At 42.4% G+C, this 20,666-nt stretch overlaps 1 protein-coding gene across 4 annotated transcripts; it reads right to left on the bottom strand.

Moving 5' to 3' along the window:
- Nucleotides 1-314: 314 nt before the first annotated feature.
- rundc3aa (RUN domain containing 3Aa) lies at nucleotides 315-17,981 on the bottom strand. 4 transcript variants are annotated; one of them, XM_061232228.1, is made up of 12 exons: nucleotides 17,552-17,981; nucleotides 14,259-14,386; nucleotides 13,571-13,704; nucleotides 13,019-13,120; nucleotides 12,830-12,915; nucleotides 12,150-12,239; nucleotides 10,423-10,503; nucleotides 8,562-8,727; nucleotides 7,527-7,684; nucleotides 6,580-6,699; nucleotides 4,280-4,359; nucleotides 315-1,540 (listed from the first exon to the last, which is right to left on the bottom strand). In XM_061232228.1, the coding sequence occupies exons 1-12, from the start codon at nucleotides 17,656-17,658 to the stop codon at nucleotides 1,398-1,400; spliced, it is 1,395 nt and encodes a 464-aa protein (XP_061088212.1). In that variant the 5' UTR covers nucleotides 17,659-17,981; the 3' UTR covers nucleotides 315-1,397. The 4 variants fall into 4 exon arrangements, with proteins under 4 accessions (XP_061088212.1, XP_061088211.1, XP_061088213.1 ...); XM_061232227.1 differs by having other exon boundaries at nucleotides 4,259-4,359; XM_061232229.1 differs by lacking the exon at nucleotides 13,019-13,120 and having other exon boundaries at nucleotides 4,259-4,359.
- Between the last annotated feature and the right edge of the window lie 2,685 nt (nucleotides 17,982-20,666).

The following is a 20,666-nucleotide window of genomic DNA, read 5'->3' on the forward strand; positions in this document are numbered from 1 at the left end:
TATTTTGCACACAGCAAATGGTTTCAAGCATAAAGCTGATTGATAACACCATGACAAGAACGTTGCCTCCCATTTAACATCTGGCAGAAGAACCAAAGGTGCCCTATAAACTGCATGCAGTCATACTGGTCGTCCATGTTTCAGTGTACAGTGTTCCTTTGGAGTCTTATCGGTTATACATCCTCCCATTACTGCTAACATCTGTTTAGCCAAGGAACAGTAATAGTCATTAAACCTGCAGAGGACAAACATTACCACTGCAAGGGTCTGCACAGAGCAGAGCCACGCAAACTATTCAATGAAGAGGTGCCATATAAGGACATGACAAAAAGGCAGTTTTATTGCAATGTAAGATGACAGCCAGCATAGCCATTAAAATATATATCATTTAAAACAAACAAACCAAAATGCAAACCAGTGAACAATTTTAGAAATGAAACCATTAACAATAATGGTGTAAACAAAGCAGAAAAAAATGTCCATAGGTAGCTGCATACATCCACGTGTTCATCCATACGGAGGGCATCTTTTTGGCCAGAGGAGGGGATGCCAACCCCACCTTCTTATGGGATTTTTTACTTTTGATAATGGTCGGAGAGGTTCCATGCTTGAAAATCAACACACATCTCAACAATCATATGCATTCACAGATCACACAGGTCACAAAATGGCAGCCATTTTGTCAGCTACTACTCAAATACACCGAAGACACTAACGGAGAGTGGAGGCGGAGAGTGTAGGCCAAGTAGAGTGTAGCCTGCTCATTCAGTTTTTATGACGAGATGATAGTTATCAGTTCAGTCTTTTTTTATTAATTTTTTTTAATCTACCATGGACAGATAGAGATATTATAGACAGATTGAGAAGACCGAGACAGACACAGAAAGATAGATATAGCAGGAATTGGACACCGAAATAAGTGGACAGAAGGGATTAAATAAATTTTTTGTGAGTTCTGTAGTTCTGGAATGAAATAGTATGATGGCGGCAATGGCATTCTACAGATGGAAAAATTCATATTCTAGAGATCTGGTGGATTTTCAGGGTAGTAGTGGGGTGGGTCTGAAGGAGGACCAAAGCTGTAGATGTCCCAGCTGCTGTCGACACATCGGACAATGACACAAACGTAATCCTCAAGGAAAGACGAGCTGAATCCTTCATTCACTTCACAGCTGTCTGGGGTTGCCTTCCACCTTACTTGTAGGGCCGCAGAATAGTCTTGGGGGCGGGGGGTGTCTGGGGGAGGAGGTGGGGATGGAGTAGAGATGGTTGTGGGGGTTGGTTAGCAGGAGCAAGGCCAAGGAAGGCACAGAGGCCCCCACTGTGGTCAGGAGTAGACGTGGTGTACCACAGAGCCGACACTCTGGCTCTTGAACAAAGACGGCAGACGGCGCCCCCTAGCTAGGGGAAAGGGCAGGGCTGGCCTCTGTGCTGATGTTTACCAGACACTCACTCGATTTGAGGCTGGCCAGGGACTTGCAGCTGGGTAGAGAGGCCAGAGACCCACACAGGCCTAGCATGGAAGGGGTGTAGTCTTTTCCTAAGGGAGAGGAAGCATTAAAAGCGCCACATCAATATCAAAATTGCTATCTTTTTTGTTGCACATATTTTGATCATGTATACCAATGATGTCATGCAAGTATAACCAAAACAATGCAAAGCTCTCTTTGAAATATTATTTGTATCATTTAAAAATAATCATGGCACACAAAACACCAAATACAGTAAAAAAAAAATATTCTTAAATGCGGGACAACGTAAATAAAGTACTAAGGCATGCATAAAAGTAAAAACAAAAATATGATATAGCTGTGTGAACAAATACAAAATTAGTACACAACACAAAGAAAACAATATACATTGGAAATAAGTCAGACACAGTATTTAAGGATGTAATGTTTTACCCTCTACAAAGGATTAAACTTTTCTTTATACCCAGTTTTAATATTATCCTTTATAGATCCACTATCAATTTTAGTGTACATACACAAGTACATGTTTGTAGTATCTGTTGTGCACCAGGCTTGTGTGTGGGAGAATATTTATAAGCATCGTGGCAAAGACGTCCTCACACATATAGTCATGTTCCTAAATCAGAAAAGTTGCCACTCTTTAAGAACTGTAGGAGAATTCCGCAAATACTGAAACTCTTTTCTAGAGCAAACAGAAAGATTCTTAAGCCAAAGGCAAAGAGGATAAGGCACAGCTTATATTTATTCAAATCTAAAGCGATTAATTGCTGCACATGAGGTAGGCATAACAGTTCATCTTTTCTCTTTATGACTTAAAGAAACACTATTTGGGTAAAGGCCAAGTATATATCCATTTGAGGATAGAGGTACTGGATGCTCTGTAATTTGTGAAATTGCGTAATCAGTCACTCGTCTCAGAATGACTATTATTTTTGGCCACTTCCACAGGAAATGGGTCAAAGTGGCCTTTGAATATCGCATTTAGTACTGTATACAGATCTGATAAACTGGAATAAAATGTGTTGCGTTAGTAGAGTAATATATGTTCTCATGTTCCAATTGCATTGTATGCTTCTGATCAATTTTTGCGTTTGAGTTTTTGTACATACTCAGTGGCCACTTTATTAGGTACGACCTCGTTAATGAAATATCTCCTATGCAGCATGATTGTGCAGCTACTACAACTGTGTGATGCCATCATGTCAACAAGGACCAGAATCTCGAAGGTTTCCAGCACCATGTAGAATCCACGGTAAGCTGGTGTAAATACCTATTAAAGTGGTCACTCATTGTACATATACTGTACACTAAGTGTGCATGTGCATATACAGTTCCCTCCATGTTTGAGACAAAGACCCATTATGTCTTTATTTGCCACAATTTTAGATTTGGAATCACATAATTAACATGTTGTTAAAGATTTTATTAGCTAACACAGCTAATAAAACATTTTTTATTCATTTTGGTTTCACCATGTAGACATTACAGCTGTGTTTATAGATAGTCCCCTCATTTCAGGGTACATGGCTTCACAAGTGTTTGTAATTGCTCAGGTGTGCTTAATTGCCTCCTTAATGATCTCGCACCCAGACTTTCCATCACCTTTGGAAACTATTATTTCCGTTTATCAACCTGAGGACCAAAGTTGTCCCAATGAAAGTCAAAGAAGCCATTATGAGACTGTTTTATTCTTGTTTCTCAGAGACATAGGCCAAACGTTAGGCTTAACAAAATTACTGTTTGGAACATCATTAAGAAGAAAGAGAGCACTGCTGAGCTTACTAATTGCAAAAATACTGGCAGGCCAACGGAGACCTCCACAGCTGATGACAGAAGAATTCTTTCCATAATAAAGAAAAATCACCAAACACCTGTCTGACAGATCAGAAACATTCATCAGGAGTGAGGTGTAGATTTGTCAATGACCACTGTCCGCAAAATACTTCATGAACACAAATACAGAGGCTACACTGCAAGTTGCAAACCACTGGTTAGCCGCAGAAACAAGATGGCCAAGTTACAGTTTGCCAAGAAGTACTTAAGAGCAACCACAGTTCTGGAAAAAGGTCTTGTGGACAGATGAGACAAAGATGAATTTATATCAGAGTGATGGAAAGAGCAAACTATGGAGGAGAGAAGGAACTGCCCAAGATCCAAAGCTTACTACCTCATCATATGGCCTGGGCATGCATGGCTGCCAAAGGTACTGCCTGATGATAGAAAAATGAATTCTGAAGTGTATAGACACATCCTATCTGCTCAAGTTCAAGGGAATGCCTCAAAACTCATTCTACAGCAAGACAATGATCCCAAACATACTGCTAAAGCAACAAACAAGTTTTTCAAAGCTAAAAAATGGTCACTCACCTCATCTGAACCCAACTGAGCATGCCTTTCACATGCTGAAGAGAACTTAAAGGAGACTAGCCGCCGAAACAAGCATGCGCTAAAGATGGCTGCAATACAGGCCTGGCAGAGCATCACCAGAGAAGACCCAGCAACTGGCGATGTCCATGAATTAATGAAGCAGTCATTGCATGCAAAGGATATGCAACAAAATACTAAGCTACTAAACTTTTATTTAACATTGCTGTGTCCCAAACATAATGCTGCCCTGAAATGGGGGGACTATGTATAAACACGACTGAAACATTTTATTAAAATCTGACAATGTGCACAAATCACAAATAATATAATATTTGAGGCAAATAAATAAATGATGGGTCTTTGACCCAAACGTTATGGGGGGCAATGTATGTGTGTGTGTGTGTGTGTGTGTGTAGTACCGGTTGTGCACCAGTCTTCACCATTCTGCTTCCCGTCCTTGTTGGATTCAGAATCCAGACTGATCTCAGTGGATAGCTGTTCCACACTAGGAAAGCTCCTCCTGTAGGAAAATGCACACAGACTCAGAGACACTGGTTTCAGCCTCACTGCTTTCACAAAGAATGATTAATTCTTGCTTTCACATACAGCAGATACCGTGGGCCCTATAATATTTCAGACAAATGGCCAGTCAAGAAACCTTCTTTTTAGCAATATGTTTGGGATCAATGCTTTGTTCAGGGTGAAGTGCCATCCAATAAAGCATTTGGTTGAACTTGAGCAGATAAGATACTTCTGTACACTTCAGAATTCAAATACGTTTCACCAGGCACAAAAAGTATTACGTATTCGACCCAGGTCTGGTTACACCATCAATGAAGGCCTATGGCCATCATACATGCCCACACCATAACACACCATCCCATGTTTCACAGATGTGTGATGAAAATGGTAAATGGTTGGCATTTATATAGGGCCTTTATCCAAAGGGCTGTACAATTGATGCTTCTCATTCACCCATTCATACACACACTCACACACCGACGGCGATTGGCTGCCATGCAAGGCGCCGACCAGCTCGTGAGGAGCATTTGGGGGTTAGGTGTGTTGCTCAGGGACACTTCAACACAGCCCGGGCGGGGGATCGAACCGGCAACCCTCCGACTGCCAGACGACTGCTCTTACTGCCTGAGCCATGTCGCCCCTGATGTGATGGCAAGAGCAAAGTATGGAGGAAAAAAAGGAACTTTCCAAGATCCAAAGCACTCCACTCAAGTGAAACTAGGTCTCATCTGTCCTGTTCTTTTCCAGAACTCTGCAGGCTCTTTTAGGTACTTCTTAGAAAATTCTAACCAGGCAATTCTGCCTAGCATCTTGCAGTGTAGCTTATGTAGTTCTATTTGTGAAGTCTTCTGCAGACAATAGTCTGCCTCCTTAAGAGGCTGTCTGTCAGACAGGTCAGACAGGTATTTGGGGATTGTTCTACATTATGGTGAGAATTATTTTGTAATCAGCTGTAGAGTCTTCCTTGGCTTACCCAGCCCTTTGCGATTTCTGAGCTCATTAGTGCTCTCTTTCATCGTAATGGTGTTCTAAACAGTTGACTTTGGTAAGTCTAAGGTTTTAGCTAAGTCTCTGACTGTTATTTTTATTTCAAGTGCTGTGCTGTAATTTCTACATGGTGAACCCAAAATATCCTTTAAAGATAAAAATATCCTTAATAGACGTAGAAAATCTGCACTTTAACTAGGGATCTGACAAATCATTAGTTTTTGTAACCGGTTACCATCCCATTTTTTAAATGGTTAACAGGTTAACCGATACTGCTTATGACGGCTAGGGGTCGTTTTTTTTTTCGCATCGGTTAAAATGATAATTCTTCATGTTTTCATCCCTCGTCCCTATGGCTTCTGCCTGATAGACTTGGCATGTAATCTGTATATATGCTGTTGTGAACCATTATTTCGCTGATAGAATATAACACCGTTTTACCATAGGCGACTGGTCTAATAATTTTACTTTCCTGCCAATGCAGGTCTCTGTACAATTTGATATATTTTTATGTAACCATAAACTTGCATTTTATATTCCAATGCATTTTATATGGCGTGGGACAATAGTGGGGGTGAGATTAACGTGTTTGCTTTTTTTCAGCGAAGTTCAGTTTGCCGTTAGTTTGAATTTGCGTGTCAACGAATAAACACGGATGAAGAAACGCCAGGAATAAGCCATAAGTGAACTAACAGCTACAGATTTAAAACACACAAAAGATATTTGATAACTATAGTACTGTAGCATTCAATTCCGTGTGGTATTTGCATTCTTAACCCTCTGAAATGGCCGCCGATTGCTTGTGCACAGCGTATTGTAATATTTAGTGCAACATTTGTCCAATAATGCATTGCATTGTTTATTTGTAGATACAGCATAGTGGAAAGCTATGTTCAGTTTGCGGGTAACATGCATTTATTTTAAACTGAGCTTAAGGTTATCAGTTATCATTTTTTTGTAACCGGTTACAAATCAGTTTCGGTTAACCGTTTAACCGTTCACACCCCTAATTTTAACCACATTATTTGATTACAAATCTAAAATTGTGGTGTACAGAGCCAAATCAGGAAAAGTACCTCTGTCCCAAACATTATGGAGCTCACTGTATAAAAACTAAAAAAAAGATTTTTACAACATTTAATAACTGTGTACAATGCAACAACCCGTAAAATCATATATGTATGTAATTTAAATATTTATAAATCCATAGAGTTACTGATGCGAATCACACCTGCGGAAGAGCTTGACATCCTCCTGGTTGTTGAAGGTATGTAGCGATGGCCAGTTGTTGATCAGGGGGATTGACATATCCTTGGCCAGGTGGTTAGAATCGCAGGGAATTAGGTTGGTCCTAAACAGACAGGAAATGACAGTAAATAACAGCATCAAAATATCTTACAAGCTGCATTAGATGTGGTTGTATGTGTGTGCATGTACATGTGTGCATGCATAATCTGAAGAGAATACGTTTTAGAAAAGAAAAAAAAGAAACCGGACCTCTAATATTCCGAACTACACATCACATCACTATTATACAAATTTATCTGCATCTAAAGCAGGGATCATCAACTTTGTCCCTCAAATCCAAATCCAGACATGGTTCTCTTTTCTCCCAGCTAACGAGAGCTACTGATTGGCCAGATTGTTTTCACGCCTACTTTCCAGGTAAAAGGAGGCCAGAAAACCAGCAGTTCTCGGCCCTGGGGGACTGCGAGTTGCTGATCCCTGTTCTAAAGTGTTCCGAATTTGGTTGTATGGGTCAATAAGTGCACCTGCATCTATGTACCTTGGCAATACACGTCTGAACTGATCTTTGATTCAGCCTATATCCCTCCATCCATCTGTCCCAGTGTCCTTCCATCCCATCGTCTACCCTGCGGTCTGTCCCAGTGTCCTTCCGCCCCACGCTCTGCCCCAGTCTGGCCCCACAGTCTGGCCCACAGTCTGCCCCCACAGTCTGGCCCACAGTCTGGCCCACAGTCTGGCCCCACAGTCTGGCCCCACAGTCTGGCCCCACAGTCTGGCCCCACAGTCTGGCCCCACAGTCTGCCCCCACAGTCTGCCCCCACAGTCTGCCCCCACAGTCTGCCCCCACAGTCTGCCCCCACAGTCTGGCCCCACAGTCTGGCCCCACAGTCTGGCCCCACAGTCTGCCCCCACAGACTGCCCCCCGCTCACAGCTGCTCCTGCAGCTCCAGCACGACGCCCTCTAGCTCCTTCTTCTCCTGCTCGCTCTGCTGCCTCAGCTCCTCCAGCCGCAGGGTGAGCCGCTTGTTCTCCGTCTCCAGGTTCTTCAGCTGGGACTCCCGCAAGCGCACCAGCTCCTCCAGGTAACCCTGCAGGGAGCCAGGCGCAGGGTCACTCAACCAGCCAACCTTTATTCAGTAGCCTATACACCTTACCACAACACAAAGCGCTTCACAGAGAAGGAATTAAGAACATATGAATACAAAATACAAATAAAAAAATACATTAAAAAGTATTAAAAGGAAATGCAATAACCCAGTGAGCAAAAGACGCGATCTAGACCGATCAAGACATCTAGAGGGCTGTTTTCACCTGGCTAGATATGTACGTCTAGAACCGTTTAAATATCCAGACATTCAGGTGAAAGCCCAGCTGTATTTGGTAGAAATGTGAAAGTGTTCCAGCTGACTAGGCCGTACCCAGGCTATATCCAGCTGAAACCTGAGCTTCAGTCCCAGATTTCCAAAGTAAAGGGAGTGCAAAAAGACACATAATGATAGAATTGAAGTAAAATGAATAAAACATTTTAAAAACCATCTGCATCTGATATATATGGTGATTGACTGATTACCATCCAAAGACTAAGGACTAAGGACATATTCCAAAGGCTGGGGCCATAGACTCTGAATGATGCCCTGCCAAAGATCTGGTATTTTGCTGTCAACAAGATAGTACTGTCAGAGGGCGCAGGCATGCAGCAGAGAACAAGAGGGCACAATACAATGAAATGTTTTGTAATTTCTTTTTAAGATCTATTTTTTCAAATGACTTGCTGTCATTCAACTGGGAATGTAGCTATGTGGAACTGAAACATGAATGTTTGGCAACTGGAGTTGGGGAAAGAAATCTATGCCTTAATTCTGCTGGAAATTTGTTCAAGGTAGCTCACCCAAATAGCTTTAGGAAACATCCTGCTGTAATCTGTATTAAATGAGCACAGTTTTGGGCATTACAATGAATGGTCACCTTCTGGGCGTAGACGATCTTGAACCTCTGCTCCATCTTGCGGCACTTGTTGCTCCAGCTCTCCTCGTCGGTGACCAGTGGGATGTAGGGGTGCTCAGGAACGCTGTCGTCACTGGTGCTGCTGTCCACACTGCACCGATCCTCATCATCACTCAGGTAGTCATAGCTGTGCAGACACACACACGCGCATAAGAGCGCGCGCACACACACACACACACACACACACACACGCACGCATAAGAGGGCGCGCGCACACACACACACACACACACACACGCACGCACGCATAAGAGCGCTCACACACACACACACACGCATAAGAGCGCGCACACACACACACATACATACACACACACACACACGCGCATAACAGCGCGCACACACACACACACACACACAAACACACACACACACACACGCACGCATAAGAGCACTCACACACACACACAAGTCGCTTACATAGATCCAGCCGGAAAGAGTGGACATGCCCACAAAAATCCCATAATCCCTCCACCCTCCAGACTCACCCACCGAGGGGGAAAGTTTAGTGGAGTTTCCATAGGTCAATTACGAGTCTTTAAATGATCACAAAATGTAGTCATATATTAAAATCATAGAGATTTTCGAAATGCCAGAAAGCCACAGTGCCCCTTACCACATAAAAAACACGTTTAAAACTCGGATTTGCACCTTCATTTAATTGCCAAGAAGCCCATGGCTAACATCAGCTAACAGAATTAGCCTAGAAAATTAAATTGTGAATGCTGCTTCTGCAACGTGATGTTAAAAGCGAAACCGAACGATTATGAACAACTAGGTAGTCTGGTTAGTTTAGACTAACTAGCTAGTCTAATTTCCATGGTTATGGATCACAATGTAGTTGTAGACTTCACAAGATAAGAGGCCAGGGAGCGAGACCCTCAGGCTATAGCTGGATCATCCACTGTGTAACCGCATAAGGACAGCTCCCGAGTGCTGTTCGCTTTATTATCGCCAAAATTCCTCTGCTGGTCTCTAAATATAACAATTGAATGCAATTAGTTGACATTTTGATTAATTAAAATGCTAAAATAGTGATTATCTATGATGGCTTCCTATTCAGAACAATGGTTTGTTTTCCCCTTCGGAAGGCTCCACTGACATGACTATGACGCTTTACCGACTGGATCTATACCTGAAAGGCAGTCATCATGCACGAATCCGACAAAGCAGGTACCTCCCAAAAATACACAGACACTGTAAACTTTCTGTATTCTACAAAGCATGTTAGATGTAAGCTCATCCATACTGACGAAGACTCACACTATCAAAGGGATCATGCTACCCATTCCTATGTGGCCTGGGCTGCAATGTGCCCCTTGGCTATGCTGTGCTCCTCCCCTGGGCTCTGCTGTGCCCCGCTAGGTTATACTGTGCCCCTTGGCTATGCTGTTTCCCCCGCTAGGTTATACTGTGCCCCTTGGCTATGCTGTGCCCTGCTAGGTTATACTGTGCCCCTTGGCTATGCTGTGCTCCTCCCCTGGGCTCTGCTGTGCCCCGCTAGGTTATACTGTGCCCCTTGGCTATGCTGTGCCCCGCTAGGTTATACTGTGCCCCTTGGCTATGCTGTGCCCTGCTAGGTTATACTGTGCCCCTTGGCTATGCTGTGCTCCTCCCCTGGGCTATGCTGTGCCCCGCTAGGTTATACTGTGCCCCTTGGCTATGCTGTGCTCCTCCCCTGGGCTCTGCTGTGCCCCGCTAGGTTATACTGTGCCCCTTGGCTATGCTGTGCTCCTCCCCTGGGCTCTGCTGTGCCCCGCTAGGTTATACTGTGCCCCTTGGCTATGCTGTGCTCCTCCCCTGGGCTCTGCTGTGCCCTTACCTCTGGGTGAATTTCAGGTAGGGCGTGTAGTCAATCACCGCCACAGACTTTCCATCCAACACCTCACCCTTCAGGCAGAAACTGAGAAGAAAACAGGGTCATGTCCTTCAGACAGAAACTGAGAGAGAAAACAGGGGTCATGTCCTTCAGACAGAAACTAAGAGAGAAAACAGGGGTCATGTCCTTCAGACAGAAACTGAGAGAGAAAACAGGGGTCATGTCCTTCAGATAGAACCCATGTGACATGTTCATGCCAGGACAAGCTTAAAATCTTACAGGAAAATTATTTTGTGTTGTTGGTACAACCAGAGTCCATTAATTACCATGTGAGACTATATTTCACTCCCTGCTTCAGAGTTTAACACCACTAGTAAAACAATCATGATGATGACGGTCTACATATCCAAAGTGATTGGTGACAATCAAAAGAAAACAAGCAATGGTGATACAAAGGCTTGACAATAGTAATAAACACCGTAACACCTTAAGAATTTCAAAAGAACACATTAACCACGGTACAAAGGAATGCAGACTGGATAATCTCTGTGAAATTACAGCAGGTCTTACTGCCTTGATGCAAATAATTTTTAAAGGTCCCATATTGTACATCTTTCCAGTGTTTTATTTTAGGTCCTGATATCCAGAAAAAGATGTTTGTCTGGTTTTAAGTACAAAAATCTATCTCTATCCAGTTTTACATGTCCATTCTCCTGCACATCTCATGAGCTTTACTAAGAACAGGCTCTTTTAGTGACTGTGTCTTTGAGGCTCATTACAATGGACCTCTGTTCTGATTGGCTAGCTCCGCAGTGAACTGAACGCTGTCTGTGCCGAGCGCTTTGATTTCTGGCTACGAGGCTGTGCTGAATGCAGACACATGCAAATGAGCATATAGTTGCGGTGTCAAAATTACGGAAGTCCAAGCGGATCCTTTAAAGGAATACACCAACATTTTGGGAAATATACTTTTTTCCCCAAATTACCCAAATGAGACTTCATTTTCATTTTTGTACATTTTTTTTTTTTTTTTAAGCGAGATGTTGTTTCTGGGGAAGTTAGATGGTTGGAACTATAACTGCTGAACACTCATCTTCCACTGGCAGAGCGCAGTTATCCGTGCATCTTCTGAAGGTAGAGCTACTACCTTCTTCATTGTGTTCAACCAGCGTAAGACGGAAGGATAGTGTGTTCAGTAGTGAATGCACAAAAATGAAAATGAAAATGAAGTCCAAGTCTGGGTAAGTCGGAAAAAACTTATATTTCACAAAAGGTTGGTGTATTCCTTTAAATGCAGTTTCTTAATATGGATTACGGTATGTGGATTTCTTTGGAGACTGTGCGTTTTGATATTTTCAGTGTTTTTATACTCCTTTATAATAAGGAACATTTTGTTTTCAACAATATGGGACCTTTAATGCACCATTAATTCTAATATGTCATATGATAGCAGCAATATAGCTCATATTATTCAAACCATCAACTGTTTCAGCAACTCTGATCGTGATTTACAACTATTTTTTTTATTTTTTTGCCTGAGCTATTTTCATTAGTTTAACTTTTGCCTTTTGTATAAATGAACCCAAAAACCAAGCCAAATGACAATTCTGTACTGACGATTAACTGCATCCAAGAGCTTTGACTTTCCAGTTGCCAGCACTGGAAAGGACACAAAGCTTTGCATTTCCCTCCACATACACAGTGTAAAAATGCATTGGGCACAAAGTCACCTGAAGTCTATGGCACCAAGACCAATGAGCATGCCTGTCAGCACAGTGGCCTCTTCCCGTAGCATAATGGCTCCATCATCATACAACCTCCTGCATCGTAGAAATAACCATTCAAACTGTACAAATCCATACAATATAGATGCTTACACTTACATTTCAAGTGTTGTCTGTGCTGCAAGGATTGTCTGTGACAAGTGTTCTCTGTGGTGCGCTACTTTACACTGCTGTATCGCCGTCTGCAGTGTATTTCTGCACTAGCCAGTTGTTTGATACATTCTACTGTTGGTACATTGCGATGTAGTCCAATGGGTGTCACACTGTATATTCCAGAGGCTTTAGGAACAGGAACTGAACTGTTTACGCTAATTGCATCAGTAATAATTGACAAAGCCCAGCTAGTCAGAATGAAAATGGTCGATGGCACGAGGGCTCCAGGTTAAAACTATCAGCTGCTCAGGAAGCAATTAGCTCTAGCCATAAAGTGAAACACGTGAAGTCCCAAAATGCCCACCAGGAGTAAAGTGCTGTACATCATTCATTAACATGCAACATCTCGCTGACATGAGAAGTGTGATTTGCTTGTTTAGCGTTCCATTACAGGTCTGCCCTGCGTTATAGGGTATCGGGATGCAGTGTGCTGCGGCACTGGGCTCTGCCTGGCTGTTCTGCGCAGTGCTGACCTAGTTGTCCGTGTGTCTCGGAGGGCTGTGGCAATGTATTCTGACAAGCGCTTCTCCATCAGGGCCACCCGGATCCAAGCACGACCCTGCAAAACACAGCGACAGTCTCTCAATCTCCCGATAAATTTACTGACTTTACAAACATTATGCCCAGTGAAAAGGCTTCGTTTTCTCCCGTCTTTACTTAACCGGTAGTAGTCGATCCTCTGCCGGCAGTACACACGGCTCCGAGTGCACCACAGCTGCCCAGCTGGTCCTACTTAGTGAGCTGTCCATAAGCAGGACTTTACCCTGGTGAAAAAAACAGCTCAAACTAGGTTTTGAAATGGCTGGTAGCTGGTTGACCAGTTCAGACCAGCTCCATTCTCAACATGGTTTGACCAACTCAATCTATGTTTTGAAACAGCTGGTAGCTGGTAATTTCAAGCAGGTCATAGCTGGATTTTACACCAGGGTACTCATTCCTTTCTTGTACTCAACAGTCTCCTGCAGCTTGTCTTTGCTTCAAGCCTTTGCTCTTCCAGACAACGGTTGCCTCTGTTCTTAACCAGTTACTGTAGTCAAATGGCTGCTGCAGGCAAAACAGGCTGGGGGGGGGGGGGTCACACACACCATGACTGTGTCCGGAGCTACTGTATGTGCGCCTATACTGGCCTCACTCTGCCTGTGCTGTACTGTAAACGCTGCAGTATAGATGTGATGCGTCTAAAGCGGTGTCCAGCCTCAGACCGCAGCTCTTGCCTTGGCCCGTGAGGTGTTGATGTTCTCCATGTTCTCAATGCTGCCGATGCAGTTGTTCTGCACCTTGCTGCAGGCCAGGCGGATGAAGTCCCAGAAACTACGCTGTCCATCGTAGCTGAACCAGCTGCCCGGACCTGACCCCAAGCACACAGCCAAGAGATGCCAATTACTCAAAAAATAAACATGGGCCCTAACAAACACACACTAATCCCACTCAATCCCACATCACTGCACACAAAAAGAACATGCTAAATCTGAGATTAGTGCATTCATATTTTATATTTGGGGAGGGGGAGCCTTTGGAGAGTTGTTTTAGTAGCCATATTTAAGCAATAGTCGAAAACAAACTGTCAAACATCACCCCTCAGACTAAATTGCTAGAATGGTCTCTTCATGTCACTAAATTAAAGAAACTACACACAATTACACTTCTCACAATTATGACCGTGGTAGATATAACCATATGAATCCCTTCTTACACTGTTGCATGGTGGGTAATATGAATCCATTCTTCTGATATTAAAAAATTCCCTTATTTTTGAGGAGCTTGCTTGCCAAATCTGATCCATTCCCTTCCACACCACTGCACAATGCAGCTGCTTTAGTCTCTACTGCCTGAATAGAGGGAAATGCCAGCCCCTTCCCTAGTCTCCAAACACTGACAACCCCCTGCGTGGATGCCCTTTACCTGCAGAGTTCCCTTTGAAGCGGTGGCTGAGGATATGTTCCAAAATGGCGGCAAAATTGATGAACTCCTCAGAGGAGTCATCGATGGGCTCTGCTGTGTACTTCTCCAACAGTGTCTTCACAGAGAACCTGCCCACAACACACATCACACAGTGGATGAAGGTAAAGCCACACCTTTACCAACACAGACAGGTGTCCTAAGTAGGGATGAAACGATACGTCGATAGTCGAGCCTATGGTGAATCAACGATTGATTCATTACATCTATCGTCGACCCGTATTTAGTTGACCATTTGCAATGGCGATTTTTTCTTGCCAGAAAAACAGTACTGTGAATTTTAAGTTTCATTCAATACATGAATACTATTAATTTTCTACTAAAAAGCCTGCGTTTTCTTTTAACGTTACTTTATTAGTAGCCTACCATTCACAAGTCACAAGTTGTTTTTCCAAGACCTGAAGTCTTTGGAATACAGCGCAAAGGCACAGAAAACTACGTTAGGCACTGACAGCCATTAAGAGAAGCTTCCGTTGGCAACAAAAACAATATTATTATTATTATTATTATTAGGCCTACATTAGCCTAACCCACGAATTAGACACAGCACAAACTGCAATTTCATTATTCTTGCCGAAGTTCAGATGTAATAATGCAATACTGGTGACATGAAGTAATTTACCCACGAAAAGAACATGCGCGTGAAACACAAACATTAGTTGCGACGAAGCTGTAAGAGTTGTTGTTGGACCGGTTTTGAAGTTTAATGTTGTGCTGAAATGAATTATAACTATTATGTGCTCATATCGTATTGCTATCACTTGTTGACGAATATTCTTAATTTATGCTTGTGTTATTGTTCCGTTTTACCTGGCCATTTGATTGAACGTGACTGAGATGTGCCTGGCGGTGCCCATTTAGGTAAGAGTAACAGGGGCTAGGTAAATCGGAAGGGAAAACAGTTTACCATGTATTGTGTAAAGTGTATGGACGGGGTGCATGGAACGTGTCTTTGAAGATATGTGGAATTACCTCTGGGGTTCCGTTGTGCTTCGATTAGCTACACCTGATTGATTATGATTGGTTTGTTTCTGTTTTAAGAACACGCGTCGGCTGGACTGAACACGTCGGCTAGGACCATACAGGTTTGGGAACGATTTAACAACCCTAGTCCCGAGGTGACATCACTATCAGCAAGTCCATCACGCAATCACCACAAGCAATACCATCGCCAAGACAAAACTGATGTCATCGCAGAGACAGTAGAACTAGCGGGCAAAAGTGCTATGATGAAAATGACTGGCATACCGCGCGATTCCAGAGTAGAATTACACTCTAAACCGAGAAGTGGCCCTAGATCTGACACTGCACAGCTCTTTGGTCTCATGTTCTCTTACCTTATATAATGCCCTGCATAAGAACATCGTTAAATAAATGTAATGTAATATCAGCATTGAAATGGCATTTAATATATCTTAGCACTGCACTTCCATTAGAAAAAGAAGTCCAGCAACATGACAGAGAACGATCCACAGCAGCTTCTTATGTACTGGGATGGAAAACCATGTGATCAATTCTAACTGATGTAGTTCCTGTAATCGTACTCCTGCCAGCTTGGATATGCTGATGTAATGATATGGTGAGTCGGACTAATGTGCCAGAATCAAATTTCTCAAAGCCATTTCTCATCAGTGATTGGATATGCACAGTGCGGAAGTCCCGTCAATTCCATTCATGACTCATTCCTCATGACACAACACTTTGAGAGACAAAAACAAACAAAAAAACAGGTTTTGTTTGTTTTGTGTATTCTCAGACATGTAGAGAGAATTACATATTTACATAGAGATGTGTCTGTAACACACAGTGACTTGTTCTATGTCAATACACTTGGTCTTGATAACACCTAGTTACTAAAGCAGTGTGAAATGTTCTATTTCTCTCAGGCTATTGCAGAACTAGTCAATTGGGGGGAATTATAATTCTGCAAAGTCTATGATAAATTGTAAAGACAATGTGTGTTTGTCAGGTGCATATAAAGGTCTTTCTGACAGACTGAAAATGTATCTCCTCTTGAGGACAAATAAAGCCTTAATCTAATAAACTCAAGTTATTTTAATAGTTTGGGCACACTGCCTTTTATTTCACCATCAATTGTCTTGTGAGCAACAATGTCTCCTTCAGCCATGCCACTGTGTTCCCATGACAACAAGACAATGTTCCACTGTCCAAGATAACCAATGACACTCTCGGACTGCCACGGTCTATTTACAAGTCATACGGAATCTACTGCTGGCCTTTCAGATCTATTTGCAACCAAAAAGGGGCAGGAGAGTGTTGTTCAGAATCTAGAATACATTATTATTCCTTTAGCTACCTTAATATATCGTTTTAGGCCTATATATTTCGGTCCTCCAGGCCATTCTATATTTAAACATCAACCTGGCGTAGGTAATCGTGTATCTCCTCGCTCCGCCATAAGTGATGTGCTAGGTCACAACCACAGATTTCAGAATACTTCCATCTGAACCACCACAGCTAAATCTTCACAACGTGTGGCTTGCGTTTCTTTATTGTGGCAATTGACCTGGCTGATGTTATGCTGACAGTGGTCCTTCTGGCTAGAAAGCTATGTCCTTGTCACGAGAAGGTTGTCGTCATAGCAACGATACCACCCCTGACATTCCTGTTGGAAAAAATAACATACGGCAGCCCCCTCAGCTAGGCCCATGACACATTCCATTGCGACGATCATGGTGGATTTACAGCATCCTTTAGAACACCCTCCCAAAAAACGCAACGAGGGATAATATTATACTTTAAAAATCCGATTATTTGTGCGACGAATGGATCTCCCTCAACATAGGCTGTAACTATAGGCTAGACTCCTCGTTTATATTTCAGGAAGAGCTGCTCAGCAACGGGTTATCATTATCAATCCCAAATACCTTAATTATCTATAGGAATATGGTTGTAGATGTGTGAAATATTAACAAATTAGTATATGTACTGAGTGGAATCTAAAACGGTATGGCTCAACTGAACATTTTTTTTTTTTTTGCATTGTCTTCTCGACAATTTTGAAACCGTAGCAGGCCCATCTCGTAAGATTAGCTAACTAGCCAATCTAGCAATAATTGGAGGTTTCTTTTTTTCCTTTTATTTAAATGAAACAACTCACTGTAATTTTGAGCAAGTAGAGTCGGAAATAGACAATTTCATCTAACCAGTTTACAGTTTAGAACAGCGAACAGCGCAACGTCCAATTACCCCTACAATGATAATGAAACCATTACCTGCAAACTGTGATGAGATTTTTGCGTTCCACGGCAACGCTCCGAGAAGATGTTTTTTTCGATGATAGACCCATAGCCATTGCTGACTGGACACAGCTCGATTCCATTCAAAGGCGGCACGGAGCCCACTGTAACCAGACGGCGAAACCCCTCCCTTGTTACGCCATACAAAAGCTCGCTGGACTCCTGTGGCAAGGAAGGACGGATGCTCGGCGAAAAGATAAAGGGCATCCAGTCCAAAGGAGGGAAGTAATTTAACCTTTAGAACGTCCGTTTGGAGTACCTTATTTTACATTCCTGTCTGACTCCTGGGTGTCACGGCAAAACACTTTTGTTGTCAACGCCTTGAGCAATTGACTGGACTTTTTCCACTTGCGTTCACGTTCTCAGTCTGTACACAGAACTGGGTTTGCCGAGCGTCCTCTGCCTCCACTCCTCCCTTTCAACCCTCCCCTTCCCCACCCCCCTTCTCCACCCCTCCCCTCTGACTTGCTGATGATCTCAACTCGCCCAGAGCGTTGGCTGGCAAGCCAGCAACATTCTATGCGCATGTGAACGGACACAATAAAATAATTTAGCTACAGTGCACTTTTACCATACATAATATCTACACACAATATCATACAGCCTATATACAACATACACGATCTATTGTTATTTGTCTATTGTCTCTATGATGTTTTACTACTCTTATTCTATCTTTAGTAGTAATTAGTAGAAAATCATTTAGTAGTAAATCATTTTTGAGTCCAGGTTTTGTTTTTTGTACTTTGGGTTTTGCATTGCCTTGGTGGACAAATAATATAAAATAGGTCCTTTGCTTCAGTGTGTTACTTGGGCTACACTGCAGTTGAACTGCAATGAAAATGACCTACACCTTCAATTGGCCTTCACGACAGCTGGAAGTCTAAACTGCTTCCTACTCACAAGTACACATTTCTCAAACTACTTCTTAATGTAAAATAAGTGGTGTTCTTGCATTAATTCTCAATTGTGATATACCCAGCTCCTCCTAGTGGAGCTTTCTTATCATTGCAAACAAAGTTCCGAGGCTTGGCTCATTGGTCATCTGCACATAATAACATATGCGCAAGCAAGCAACATCCCATTTTCATAGCGTTTTGTGTTTAGACCGTACTGTTTGGATATACAGACAGAAGACTGAGACCTGATGTAGAAGCAATAATTTATTGGTTATTCATACTGCCAATCACTTAATGGCCAGTTGTTTTATGGAGTTCACACAGCAAATCTATAGGATGGTATCCCTACCATTTCCTCGTCATAATGAACCTCTCACAGGGAGTGCAAAGCCTGCTTTGGCATTTCTTTTCAACTTAGGAGAGGCACTATTCAGGACCAAATAGACTCACAGTCAAACGTCAAAAGTTTTACAAGCAACCTAGTAAGTCTAGCAATTAAATCACATGCATACATTGGGGGTGACATAGGGAAGACTGAGGAGAGCAGAATCTTTGCAATCTTTACATGTAAAGGATTTAGTCTGGATGAATTACATAGAAGTAATATACAGTCACTGAGCATCTTATTAGGTAGACCTGTAATGTTAATGCAAATATTTAACCAGCCAATCTTGTCGCAGCAACTAAATGCATAAAAGCATGCAGAAATGGTCAAGAGGTTCTGCTATTTTTCAGACCAAATTTCAGAATGGGGAAGAAATGTGATCTAAGTCAGTCAGACTCTGACTGTGGAATGATTGTTGGGGCCAGACAGGGTGGTTGGAATATCTCAGAAACTGCTGATATCCTGGGATTTTCATCCACAACAGTCTCTAGAGTCTGCAAAGATTGGTGCGAAAAACAAGAAACATCCAACGAGCAGCAGTTCTGCAGGCGAAAACGCCTTTTTAATGAAAGAGGTCAGTGGAGAAGGGCTAGACTGGTCAAAGCTGAAGGTGACAGTAACACAAGTAACCACACACTACAACAGTGGTGTGCAGAAGAGCATCTCTGAACACACAATGCGTCAAACCTCTTTAGTGGATAGACTACAGCAGCAGAAGACCAATAAAAATAAAAATAAAAATCTAATAAATACCTAATAAATTGTTCAGTGTATATTGGGCTCCAGATAAATATGCACAAAAAATGCTGTAAACTAAAAAAAAAAGTTAGTGACAAACTATGGGTTCCACAATTATTGGCACCCCTGGTTTAATACTTTGTGCAAACACCCCTGGCAAAGATGACAGGAATGAGATTTTTTCGGATAATTTGTAATAACAACACATTTTGACCATTCCACTATGCAGAACTTTAATTGATTATTGATATCTTAGGGATACCCTCCTCTTCAGTTCAGACCACATGTTCTTCATGGGATTTAAGTCTGGAGACTGAGATGGCCATTGCAGAACATGGAGTCATTGTTCTGCTGGACAATCTACCTAAGACAAAGACTCAGCTTTCTAGCAGAGACAACCTGATTTTCCGCCAAGATTTCCTGGAACGTTGTTGAATTAATTGCGCCATTCATCTTAAATAGTGCCCCTGGACCACTGGCAGCAAAACATCTCCAAAACAACAATGATTCATACAAGGTGCTTCTCCTTGTATGCATTCCATTTTGCCGCCACACATGTCCAAACTTTCCATTTTGGTCTCATTTTGGTCTGCAATTCTTAAACTGCAATCCTTGGGTTACTTATAGCCTCCCTCACAAGTTTCATTTCCATCTGTGGGGATAACATGCATTTGCATCATCTCCCATTTATAGACTGGGATAAGTTAAACTGTATTGCTAATTTAATTTAGATTTTATTCACAATAATTGTTTGGGATGCCAATAATTTTGGCCCCTTCAGTTTTCAGAAAAAATGGGAGTACTAAAAAATGGTGAAACATGAGAGTAAATGTATTGAAATAAAAGTATATGGTTCTCCCATATGTTTGAACATAAAATGTAGATAATTATCCATGTTGTTTATTTATTATATGCAGCCATAATTCTGGAGCTCATTGTAAACGCCAGACCTGTTCACAGTCCCAACTCTGAGATCCATCTTCGTAGTCCAAACCACTGCCCTGCAACTGTAAGTTATTGTGTACAGCTGAACGTACAACTCTCCGGGTCCCAGTCGAAACGGGGCCAC

The sequence above is a fragment of the Conger conger genome, chromosome 2 (genome assembly GCF_963514075.1).
Source record: "Conger conger chromosome 2, fConCon1.1, whole genome shotgun sequence".
Lineage (NCBI taxonomy): Eukaryota > Metazoa > Chordata > Actinopteri > Anguilliformes > Congridae > Conger > Conger conger.